This window comes from Phasianus colchicus, chromosome 3 (genome assembly GCF_987193195.1).
Source record: "Phasianus colchicus chromosome 3, bPhaCol1.hap1.1, whole genome shotgun sequence".
NCBI classification, from domain to species: Eukaryota; Metazoa; Chordata; class Aves; order Galliformes; family Phasianidae; genus Phasianus; species Phasianus colchicus.
Window position 1 is genome coordinate 12,984,499 of NC_143438.1, and position 13,682 is coordinate 12,998,180.

A 13,682-nucleotide genomic window follows, 5' to 3' on the forward strand; every position below is an offset into this window, starting at 1 on the left:
CAACCTTATCTGGTGCCTGATTTGAATGGTTGGCAAACCTACCCATAGCAGGAGGTTGGAACTAGATGGTCTTCAATGTACCTTCCAACCCAAGCCATTGTGCCATTCTGATTCCCTATCCTGAAAGAAAACTGCCAAACCAGCCCTTTTGCAACTCACTCTTCCCTGGCAATGTGGAGAGCAAGTAAGGTGCATTAGCAAAGGTGCTGGGGTTACAGCATGTTTCAGTGAGAGGCCAGAAAAAACAATTAGCACATACAACTGAGAAAAAGTGTTGTAGAAAGAGCATTAAGTAGTCAAACTGAAAAAAAAAAAAAAAAAATCCTTCAAAAACTGACTCACTATACTGAATTTATTTCTTTGAGTTATTTTAGACTAACCCAAAAATTATTTGGAGTACTTATCACAGAGCCATAGAATGCCTTGGGTTGAAATCCTCAAGGATCAAGTCCCAACTCCCCTGCCACAGGCAGGGTTGCCAATCGCTAGATCCAAGTACTAGATCAGATTGCCAGGTCCCCATCCAATCTGACCTTAAATATCTCCAGGGATGGGCCATCCACAACCACTCTGGGCAGCCTTATAATAGAAACACAGACTAATATGTTAAGTGTACCCACTCCCTCTCAAACAACAACAACAAAATCCAAAATGAAAGATCTGAATATTTTATCATGAAGTTGGAAGATCATAGTACAGCTTATTATTAACCTGGCTAAGTACTAAAATACGAGAGAAAATTACAGAAGTATAGAGATGCTGATGTCAGATCAACTACAGACCCAGTGAGTGACTTTTATACAGGTTTATTAGGAAATACACTTTGTTTAATATTTCCCCTCCCCATCTTTAAGCTGAACATATGGATATATATGGCCTATTTGTATTACTTTACTCTGCTGGATTTGTAATTTATAATACACAGTAGTGCAGTAACAGTTTCTTCAGATAGGCACTGAACAAATATTGTACTTGAATTGCAAAGAATCTGGAGAGATTTATTTATTTCACTGGGGCCTAAATTTCACCTGCCAATCTAAAACAAATAGGATATAAGTTAATTAAATATCAGACTTTATGCCAGGAATTCAAAAATAGAAAGCAAAGTAATATATTAAAAAAATAAATAAATAAAGGACTAAATCCAAATGGTTTCTTGAAGATGATCACCATGCCAGAGTAAAATTTAATACCAGAATAGAAATGACTTTAGAGCAAAATACCTTTTGCTATCAGTGAATCAAATTCACTTTCTTCTTCACAGTTTTAAGGCAAGCCAAACAATAAAGAACAGTTGTGGATAGTGTTTGTTTTGACTTGCATTACTTCAGAAGAAGACTTAAAGCTCAACCTTTAATGCCAGCTAAGTCTCTGTATTTAGAAATGAAAACAAAGTCTGACTTCCAAAGGTCCTGAGTACCAGTGCTTTCCCGTTAAGCTAACAGACTTGGAAGGTATCTAAATTGTCAACTGGGGGGAAGAACACCATGACAAAAATCATACTGTTGATTTGCCATGTGTTTTTCAAAGATGTAACTTGTGTTTTGTATAAACTTTTAAACTTTTTAAAGAGGTTTCCAAGCTAATTGCCTACACATTCACACAAAGGAAAAATAGATGATTTTCCAAACTAAAGAACGTAGAGCCATCGGTCATTCTTTGTACTCAGAAACAAAAATAAACAAGAAATCATAGACACACAGTACTTCATTTCAATATCAATTATTACCACATTAGACAGTTTTCCTACTTACATTCTCATGAGACAAAAAAAAAAAAAAGTATCCTTGAGGTGTTTTCCTGCATCACTAAAAATACATCTTTACAGAATCACCAACTTTAAGAGAAATCCTAGCAGGATATTCCTTCCATACATTGAAAATTAATCTTAAATTATCCATGCCAGTACAATTTTATATCTGGTAAAATAAGAATTAGCTTTACATTTACAGTTGGTTTCAACTCACTCCTGTATTTCTAAAAAGTGCCCACTGACTTTGAAATCTATCCAGAAAATGAGAGGGAAAATGAGGATTAGGGGAGAAGTCAGTGCAACAAATCTGCTGTTTACACTTGAGGGTCTGTTTCAAAACCAAAAAGGATGATTGAAAATCAGTATTGTTTATTGAAAGCATCTACATTTTGCAGAAGGATTATTTATTTCAAAATGATAATTTCATACAGCTTTCCAAGCATTTTCTAAAGGATGGGTATGAATACGGATGGAATTTTTAAAAGAGTGGGGTTTTTTGTTGGTTTTGTTGTTGTTGTTGTTTGTTTGTTTGTTTTTTTAAGTTGGAAAGAATATGGCTCTGGACTAGAGAAAGGGCAGTGTCCCAATTCACAGCTTGCCCACTGGAGTATGTTAGCAACAGGACACCAGTTTCAATTTCCAACAAATGTGATGGATGATGCTTTCCAATCCTCCAAAAATAAACAGAACTCCACAAACTAAACTGCATCACACTACTTCAATATAGCCCATTTATTTGCTACTCAGGTACACAACTGCTAGAAGTTCCCTGTAAATCCACAGAGCCTAAAATACTTGGAGAGGTATTCTTAAGACCTGCACGTGCTGCTAATAACAACAGACATTCTCTAGCTATTAGCTATTGGTTTGGTGTGGTTCAAGAAGTGGGTGAAGTTGTTGATGCTGAAAAGAGGCAAACATGGAATGGACGTGAGAAAAAGGTCTACATTATGAGAAAAATGCCAGTTCTCTGTAACCAAGGATGTCCACATTGCTACAGACATGGGGGGACATACAGACATCGAGTTCTAGATTCCAAGGGGCTGGAGGTCCTTCACAATAAAGTCCTCAGTAAGAACTAGACCAGACCTCCATCTTCTTATTACTCTTCTAATGCCTATCCTAATATCCTAAGTGAAAAATAATTAGAGTCTCTCGGTGTTTGTACAGCACAAATTACTTTCATAAATAAAAGTTGATGAAATATTCTGTACCTAATAACAGCTACCAATGCAGAATGAGATATAAAAATCCCTGCATTACAATTTTCAGGTATGTCACAGAAAGCTTTCTTCCTTCCACATCAAGTGGACTTATATTCTTTCTAAAACTATAACGTTCATTCCTATAAACACAGTCTATTACTGTTATCCTTACAAATGCCTACAATTCTTTCACATGATCATTACTGCTAAGCAGTTCTCAGAACTAAAAGGAAACTTCATCAAAAGGCATTATCTATCTACTTCGGATGTGACACCTTTCAATTTATTTTGACGTCCGCATGTCTTATTCATTCATTCCAGAACAAAAATTTCCAACACCAGTAATTGTTTCATCACATCTCTAATTTAATTCTTCTCTAAAATAATCAGATGCAATATTTTCAGCATTCCCATCAGCTGTATAATTTTTTTTAATATCCTTTTGTTCCTACTGCACCAGCGTTCATCAGTAGCTTATCCAAGATTTGCCAACAATATATACATAGCAAGTCTACTCAGGAACCTCTCATGTGGAACTGCCTGAGAAGGCAGCTAGCCAGTTTTTCCACTTCCTCCCTCTCATTTGAGCTACTCTTAAAAATGATACAGCAATCTGAGGGATAGCAGCGCTAATGCATGGAAGACACTACACCAGCAAATCCTTGTTATTAATGTTTGGTTATACTGAAGCGTAATGACAAATGTGTGTGGCAAAGAAATCTTGAGAACTTCTTTAGCTCAGTATTAAGCCAAAGTTGTCTTGAAGTTGTCCTTTGCATCTTTAGGCACTCCTATCCACACCCAGTCTTCAAACCCAGTTTAGGAGCCAGCAGTGAAAATGATCAGTCCAAGTTACTTCCCCGCTGTTCCATCACATCACTTCTGTTTCAGCTTTGGATATATCCCTCTGAAGTTTCAATTTTCTTCTATCCTAATAACTATGTGCCTCTCTGCAAGTTTTTGTACTTCCACTGACCACTGCATTTTTTTTTTTAAGATCAATAATACATATAAATAAGCACAGATCCTATTACAGAGCCTTGTGACATCCTACTGCTAAGCTTCTGACACAACTGAAATGAGCCATTAAGCCTCCTCCACTTTCCATCTTCCCAGCCAGATTCTCAGCAGTCTTTTGAAGCATACCTGCTTACTTCCTTTAGTTGTTTCTTTCAAGGAATATTTTCAAAGAAAATAAATGACATTCTGTACTTTATCTACTGTTTCAGGTATGTTCAAAGAACTCAATACAATAGAAAGATGCTCTCTCTTTCCAGTTAAATCTTTCCCAGTTTTCAGATATGTTTGAACCTAGAATAGTCTAATTCAAAGCACGAGGTTTTATGACTAGCCTTTGTTTCTTAAATTAAACTATAATGTAATAAACTTTAAAGCATTTTAAATGATAAGTAATTCTCAAATAAAAACTAAAATCTTTTTATGCAACCTAATATTGCAAAATTAAGCAAACAATTAATAGAGCAGGATACACTGATGACTTATGGCTTAATGCATTTGAGTGTGCATTCTTAAACATGTTTCTGATATAACAGAAGATAATCTAGTCATCTTCATGTTTGATTCTAAAAACTGCAGACTGTTTCACAAGTGTACTGCTTATATATTTATTTTCTGTTACTTAAAAGAATAGTAGAAATAATCACGGCAGTAGTTCTGAATCGTGATTATCCCAGTTTGAATTTGGCAACTTGCACTTGAAGTAGATATCTCTAAGCAATATAGGATCTTGGAATTTCATTTAGTCTTGATAATGAAACAAAGCGTATTTGCAGTCACCTGTTCAATACAAGTCTGTTATCATCTCTTATCCAAGTAACTAGTGAAAATAAATATTTTTTAAAAATCTGTTTTTTTGTTTTAATCATACCATTTTCTATCTTTCACATAGATTAAATGAAAAAAAAAAAAAAAAGTTCATTTACTAATTCTGTGATGTTTCCCCACCTATAACAGCTTCCCTGTGAGGTCTTTTGTTGACAGAAAATTTAATTGCACTCTCAGCATCTCCCCTTTCAAGTAGATAATGAACCACACTAAGATTATTTTTGTCCAGGTTTTATGGATTTTTGTATCAATGTATTAAGATTAATCTTTGTGTGGGAACTGCTGAATCACAGCCTGTGCCTCTGATTGACTACCTGAGACAAGCAATGAGTCAGCCCTGGGAGGACAGGTGAAGGTAACTCACCTGTGCTAATGGAAGGGATGGAGCCTGGCTCCACCTCTCCTAGACCCCATTAAAAAGCTGACTGCCACTGTGTAAGGATCTCTTTTGGAAATTGCTCCTTGTGAAGTCTTCTCAGCAAGCTCAATATGAGGGTAAGCTTTCCATCCATTTTTCTTTGGTGTGATAACTTGTTTAGCCTAACTTTCCTGTATATTTCTTAATTATAACATCTGGATGTTCATTGATTATACAATCTTCTTGTCAACAGAACACAGATCCACATAGATCTGTCAAACTTCTTTCCCACACAGTTTTCGTAGCAAAGTTACATTCAATCTAATTCATAGTCTTAAGAAAGATGGGAGAAGTATCTTCCTCAGAAGTGGAAACAGCATGGGACAAAAAGGCATTGATGGTTACTATGCCAAAGTAAAAGACACTGTAGAAAACATTGCATATTTCAAATTGCACTTTCTGCTTCTTCTGTATTATCAACAGCTGTTTTAAAGTTGCACGACTTTAACAACGTGGAAAGAAAAAACCCAAAAACAACCAGTTTGACACTTCTAGCGACACATTGTCTGATCTTCATCATGTTTTCTTTGCAGAGATGTAAGTAAAATAGGTTGAAAGTGAGCCTCACAAACAGAACTTTTGCTTCACACTGTACTTCTTTCCCAACATTACCACAACAGGTATGACAAATCCTCAGGAATCATTTCTATCTGATTTTGATGCAAGTACCATAGGAATATGTGATGACTGATCATTATTGACTCCTTCTGTGCAGTTATGAGATTTAGACCCCAGAGATCAGATCCTCAGTCAGGGTAAATTGATGCAACACCTGAAGAAATGCACAGCTAAGAGCATGGGGCTTATCATTGGGCCTGCAGATGCTGTTATCTTCACCAACATTTGTATTGCAATTTCTCTGTCAAGAGAGGTTCAAAATTTTATGTCCAAATTAAGTATTTGAGATATTTCTTTCATATTTATTGGTAGATAAAATCCAGAGTTCCCATTAAAGGGGAACTCATTTTTCTGGGGCAAGTTGCATACAATGTTGTGTGTATATGCCTCCAAGAACATACCCTTTCCCTCTCTGTCACACTGATGAAAATACATCTGCCCTTACAAGAACACTTAGGCCACACTGGAATTGGGGTTAGGGAAGCAACCAAAAGGAATGGGCTCATTCTTTCCAAAGTAGTTCCCCTTTTTTCAACTATATCAGAAGCCCATGCCAACAGTCTTCAAACAGACAAACCTGGCATCCAGATCCACAGCATCTCTGTTCAAAGCAGTGAAAGCAGAAGACAGAAAAAGCAAGAGACCAGATACTTACTCCTTATATTCTCTGGAAGACAGCATTAAAACTCAAACAAGCCTTGCACTTAAATCCTGCTTTATCATTACAATAATCTATTGACATAAACCAGTATATGTTGAAGACAAAAGATTTTCACACAAGTTCTCAATCCTGGAGAATCATATCATGATCTGTACCACGTACCAGAAACTGCAGAAGTGTGATGTACAGAACTCAGAAAAGTATGGGACAACAGGCTCATTTTCCACATAATACACACCATCCAGACTACCACATTACTTCAAGCTTTTGTGTGTATGATAAGGCAGAAAAACAAAGATAAACAAATTAACAACAATTTAGAGTATTATTTTAGTTAAAAGGAGAGAAGCTGAAGAATTTGAAAATGACTTAACAGATGGAAAATTGATGGTAGGTTAAAATTTTGCAAGTTAGCACGTAACAGAAGGAATAAATGCGAACCCTTCAAAAGTAAATTCTAAACAACATGCAACTTTAAGGAGAAAAACAAAGGTGTCTAAGGTTGATTAAATTAAAACTGTTTTACTCTGAATTAGAGATTTGCAAAATGCAGACACAATAGAAAAATTACAAAATTACAGAGCGCTGTATTCAACAAAGAGGTTTAACCAGAAATGTCAAAAGTTAGGCAGGTTCACAAAGGACTTTAACCCATTTAATTGGCTTTTGTTTCCACTAATAAAATGCTTGGTTGCTTTCCAGATCACTCCATGGAGATCAAACCACCACCCAAGTGCAATGTACAAACACACTGGAAAAGGAAGTTCCTGTCTCAAGGCTTTCTTTGGAATAATGTTTTACTACCGAAACATAACAAAAACAAATAAAAGGAAAGCTCAGAGCTGCTTCTGTCTTTCCAGAATGCTAAACAGGAATCTGAAGAACTGCAACACATCATCCCAACTTTCCTTTATTTGTACTTTTCACCCAAATTCCCACAGGAGCGAGTTCTGAGACTTTCCTTGTGCTTTACTGATGGGTTATATGCATCACTTGTGGTCTACAAGGACAATTAGTCTGATTCACACCCTACACGCCTTCATCAGCTGCAATACTCTCCCCAAGGGCCTACTGACAGTGACCTAATGATTTGCAACGCAGCTATCAGACTTAACCAAATAACAGGCACTATTTTCCATGTTGCAGAAAGTGGTTTTTTTGTTTTCCAAATCTGTAGGTTTTAATCCCATAAGCTGTTTTGAATAACGGAGAGAATGGGTAACAAACAGAATGTGAGCTCAATAATTTTTCTCAGAATGCCTGGCTTTTCTTTTGGTGCCAAAAGCATTGTTTCAAGCTGAGAACAGCACCATCATTCAACCGAAAAATCAGCAGACACCCTTGCTGCCCACAGGTCGATATACTCCAGTCATCTTTCTATTGTCAGACAGACTATTGCTCATGCAAGTTATACATCTGAAGTAGCTTGTGCAAGGAGGGAGGTGAGAATGCCACTGTGTGCAATAGCAGTGCTTGTTCATCCAGCAAAGCTACATACTCCATTGCATTTCTTGTATTTTTTCTTTTCCTGCACACCAGCCACCAGCCTGCATTGCTCCAATTGTGACAACACATGCAGCTATGTGGCATTTCTTGCTTGTTTTAGAAGCTTGCATGCCATTTTACCCAAAATCTGTTTGTGCCATTTATTCTCAATTACATCTACATGTTGGACTCCATTACCTGAATAAGAGCATTAGCGACCATAGAGAAACCCAGAAAAGAAGTACAGTAAGAAAGCCAGAATTTGCTAAGCAATGGAATTCAACCAATTTCTACTCAAGTTTTGGAGGACGTTAAAAACCAATCCAGTGTTTTAACTCTTTCTAAAACTGCAAAACAACTCTCTAGCCTTGTGTGGCTCACAGATTCCCTTTACAGTTTCACTTCTTGTGTATTCTATTGAAGAGAAATTCCTAGATAGCTATAAGCATACTCTGTCTAAAAAATATGCAATGAAATTTCGAAGTTATTCAGTTTTGATTAAGGAAGCATGCTTTCAAAAAATGTCAAATGCATCCAAACCTAATGTCAGATATGAGGCCGTTTTTTTGTCTTGCCGATTTTTGAGTAATACAGATTGCTTGTAGGTACCACTAAGATCTCTTATACAACATCACAGTTTTTGGTGATATTTTTTTTTCTGTTTCATCCATCCATTTAAAGATCACTTCTGTTGACTTCTAGAAACAGGATCTTTAGAAAAACTGGAACCACAGAAGTGTTAATTCAGTGACCAAGTCCCACTTTGTCCATATGCCACCACTCTTACACTAGTACATAGAATGTTACTCCATCAACTTTGTTGTTGAGGCCAAGCCTTTAAAATATAAATACTCAATAAAATAATGTGGTTTCTTAAAATATATGGTTTGGACAGCTGCTAGATTTTGGTATGCTGAAGCCACCAACTACCAGAGCAAATAAAACTATTATTTTATTCTCCCAGCACTTCTGCATATTTGTCTAAATATTTGCTGGTTGTCTTTTCTGAGACCATTCTTTGGAACAAGAACTGTGTCATGGCAGTTTGTCATCTGAAAGCATGACTAGATGTTACAATAATACCAATATTTCATTGTAATTCCAGTCATTAAACTGGGATTCTCCTATGCATACAAGGTTTTGGGGGTTTTTTTCTGATTAAAAAAAATAATAAAAAGAGGCTGGGGAAAAAACGCACAAAGACAAGATTTTGAAGAGTTTCACCATTCTGAACCAGGACTAAAAAAAATATATATAATAATGATTAATACAACCAAAAAGCATTCATAGCAATAATTTCAAAATTTGGAATACCTTTTTCATATTAAAATTTTTAATGTTTTTTTTTTTCCAATTTTACTTTAAAAAAATCAACACCTAAATCCAAACTGCCTAAAATTGATTTGAAACATAATTTGCATATTTCTAGAATGTTTCAAAATTACACTTTCCAATTAATGATTTCTGTTTTGATTAAATTATGGGATTTTTTCCCATAAAATGTTTTGAGGAAGATTTCCTGAATCAGCTCAAGTACAAAGTTATTTCCCAAAATATGCTTTTGTCTTCCTGACAGCACCCTCCATGTGGAAGTAGGAACTCTTAAAATTAACAGGTGTATGTGGAGGAGGTGGGAAGTTTGGAAAGAGTGCTCCACAATGCCAGACCTATCATTTGCATTATTAATATGTCAGATTTGGTGAATATGAAGAGTTAGCAATGAAGGTACAAATTTGAGGGAGTTTCTGCAAAATTAACAATTCTGACATGATTCCTGAGGCATCAACAGTGCTAAAATGTGATGAGGTGTCCAGTCAGGACAGGAGGAATGTCCTGAGTAAGGAACAGAACAGGATTCTGAACAATAGGAGACCGGTGCAGGGGAGGAAGAGGAGTGTCTATTTATTACATTTCAATGAATAGCAGAGAGATATTAAAAATAAAACCAGCAAAGAGCAGGGTGCAGCTTTAATGAAGAGAAGGAGAATGTGTCAGCTTGGTAAACTCCAAGGCCAAGCTAACTCTTGGCTTCCCTTTGAACAGAGGTCCAATCTGCTGATGCAGAATAGCTGAGTTGTACCACAGGCTCCTAGGAGAAAGAGTTCTGCCACAGAAAGAGGGAAAGAGACAGATGTCTGATACAACTGAGTATTATTCCTTCATAACATTATTTCCAAGCCCTATAATCAGAGATTTACTGCTCGATTTGGACAGTACCCCAAAAAAGTTGTAGAGGAGTCTAACTATCTGTAGAGCCATAATAAATTAGGATATTTGCTTCTATTTTCAAACAAGCTGCACAGCTCAGGTTGGTGGCAGTGTTGTGTGAAAAGCCTGGGTTAATAGCTCTCCAGGAGCTGAAAGAAGCAGAAATGTTCTGTGTATCTTTGGGCAACCATGCATCGTGACTATCTCCTTGGTTCCTCCTGTTTTGGTCCACACCTTAAGATCTTGTGAAAATGTTAAGTGTGAGAAAAATCTTGTATTCTTGTTATTGCAAGCACAGTTTTCAGCATTAGATGAAGGAGGTGGTGACAAGGGAACTGCAACACCTCAGTGAAACAGGTTAATACACCTCCAGTAATCTTTTATATGCCACTATCACTCCTGCACAGGACTTCCCAATTCCATTTCATGCCCCGTAACAAGCCTTGCCACACTAGCATTACCAGAGTGAAAGGTTGGTGGGAATGATTTAATTATTTGGAGGCTATTAACCTACCTAAGAAGGCCCTCTTTTATTCCTGTTTTGTTGTGTGGGGTTTTTCTTTGTGTTTTTTGTTTTATTTGTTGATTTGTTTTTGTGAATGCCTCAAAGCAAAAACCAGGATGCTGAAGCAGTGCTAATCAACCACTTCACTAGGAACACCACTGTACTCCAAAGCACGCATTATTTATCATGGAACCATTGCGTGTGTGAATACTCATCAACCTCACTTGCTGAGGAAACTTGCACACTGGCCTTTTCCCCCTCCAGCTTTGTTTACATCCTCAGAGATACACATTCCCTCTTTAGCCCATGCAAAGGAAGGGATATTCGTGGCATCAATGTGTGCATTGCTATGGTTACCTAGTTCATCTGCAGCAAAAGGGATTGGTCCATGACCTGACACCACAGCTCCAGGAGAGCATTCCTCCCTTGTTGGCCACTACAGAAGTGTTTTGTTTTGTTTTTCATAAAAATCTGAATGCAAGCAACAGTGGGACACACAGCTCAATCTCTTGCAAAATCTTCAATATATTTTTGTGCCTACATAATTTGTCTCTAAGCATGGTTTTTGTCAGACCTTGACTTCAATAAATTTTTCCAGCAAGTAATCATTAAAAGTATACCTGCAGATCTTACCCTCCGAATTTTATCTGAGGATACACTTGAAAACTTAGCTTCAGAAGCAAGCTAACAACAAGTTGGGTCTGTCATGAGAAAACAAAAGTTTGGGGCATCAGAATGATGACCATATTAAACCAGACTCTCATCAGGGTGAGGAGAATTATAGCTTACTCCCAGCCAAAGAAACAGTTTGGGTTTCTTTGGTGTTAAAAATGTAGTTTATTTCACTCCCACTGTAAATCTACTGAGATATTGCTAAGCCAGGCATTAAATCTAAATAAACTCTCAATATGAAATGAGGTATAAGCAACAAAATATTGATAAAATATAAAGATAGATAGAATTCAATCCATGCAGAAGGTGTATGTATCTCCACAACTGGCTCAAATTTTCAATAAAGAAAACATTATCAACTTCAGTTTTTAAGAAACATCACTCTCCCAGTTATTTCATTATAAAACATAAATAAGCCATTATAAGAAATCCCTCCTCAAATTGTTCATCTGTTCACATAATGTATGTTTCTAATATTCATAACAAATTTGAGTCTTTGACATTATTTCAAGAAGCAGTGGTGCTATCCCTGGAAATGGTACAATGCATATATGAACCAAGCATGTCAAAGCAAACACACATGTATCTCATGGTGGTTCTGAAAACACAAATACCAGTGAATCTCTTTGAGAAGAGCAAAGGCTAGTAAAGTTTGAAATGGCTTTGTAGTCATAAAGCTGTGAAGTCCTCCAGATTTAATGTGTCTGAGACAAAAGTAGGTAATTTGCATCTAATTCACAAAATGGACCAGTCACATGAAAAATCTACATAAGAATGACTGATTTGTACACTTACCTTTTCCATTTATTGTTAATGCTGATGCAATTGTGGCTGTTACTGGCACTGGCAATTGTGGCACTAGTGGATGTATCCTTGGTCGGCTCCCCATCCTGGCACGCTCTGCACCAGGTCCTAATAAAGCTCCCACGGGTTTTTCTGCTGCTACTTCAGGTGCTACAGAGTCTTCTTGATCCTGCTCTGTGTGGTCCATTTTATCAGGGCTTTCATTTTGGAAGCCATCAACTGCTGTCCGGCTCTTAATTGGACTTTTGGGCACTAGGATCTTAATACCTGATTTTGCAAGGTCCATATTTTTCCTTCCAGAAAGAGATGGTGAATTGTTTTTCCGGAACTTCTGTGTGGCAGTAAAGAGTTGATTATTTTTTGACTCGTGGTCTTTACTCATAACTAAGGATTTAGTGGAAGTCTTTGAAAAAGAACTATTGGTAGACCTAGAAATTTGTTTTCTGGCGTTATTTGGAGAGGTCCTATTTGTCCTAGTTAATGTGCTTTCTTTTTGCTTTTCATTGTGACGCCTGTTAAATTCATGTATATATTCCTCACAATTAACAAGGTGCTGTTCTGGCTCCCAGGTGTCGTCTTCACTGTCATATCCTTTCCATCGCACCAAATACTCTGTCTTTCCCTTCTTGTTTTTCCTCTTGTCAACAATTCTCTCTACCTGTTAGAAAGGAAAACTGAACATTAGTTACAGGCAGATACACAAGTCAATCGAGCAACACACATGCAAATAATTTTTTGAAGTGTACATAGATTTTAAAATGCTCTTTAGTCCTGTAATTCTCTACTGTAGCTCTATAGCATGCAATCTTTCACTGCTGACTGGAAATGCCTCTTTTTATACTTCAGACTGTTATTTCCACCTAATAAAAGATGCTCTAGAATACCAAAGTCATTATTCAATATGAATTTTGCATGCACAGGAATCTGAATAAATGTATGTTGTTAACCACTGGCATTGGCTCCCGATGAGTTTCAACACCAAGATCAATGTGACTGGGATTTCACTCTGTGAATACAGAGATCACGCGTAAATGTGCTGCGAAAACACAGTTTGTTTACTTTACAAAACTTATGAATGTATTATTACCTGAATAACTTGTTTATTTAGCATAAGGCGTATGTGAGAATATCTTGCTTATGACAAGTTATCCTTTAGTTACCAGAGACAATATAGTACAGCTCAGAAGTCAGGGCAAACATGGAATAGTTTTTAGAGGCTGTTCACTTTGTGAAAACAGAGAACTTGTTTTGGCCAGAGACTTCAGTACACATACTTGAACCAATTACCATGCCTCACTTATCTGCAAATAGAGATGGTATTTATGTCACCAGCATTAAGCATGTACATGCTACAATTGCGTGTGGGAGCCACGGTGTAGAGGAATTCAGGCACTGGAGTAAGGCAGGCAGGGCAGACAGCAGCAGCTGCAGGGACAGAGGTTCACGCCTTGCACCAAATTTGCTGTCAGTCATACTACCACAACAGAGAGGGAATTCTTTCATAGAAA

General features: G+C 36.9%; 1 protein-coding gene across 2 annotated transcripts in view; it reads right to left on the reverse strand.

The window, feature by feature from the left end:
- Positions 1 to 13,682, reverse strand: part of CDYL (chromodomain Y like) — a 106,828-nt gene that overhangs the window by 46,475 nt on the left and 46,671 nt on the right. For both annotated transcript variants that reach the window (XM_090136985.1, XM_031589310.2), the window contains exon 2: positions 12,166 to 12,832. In XM_090136985.1, coding sequence (XP_089993111.1) covers positions 12,166 to 12,832 — 667 coding nt within the window. The remainder of the gene's footprint in view (positions 1 to 12,165; positions 12,833 to 13,682) is intronic.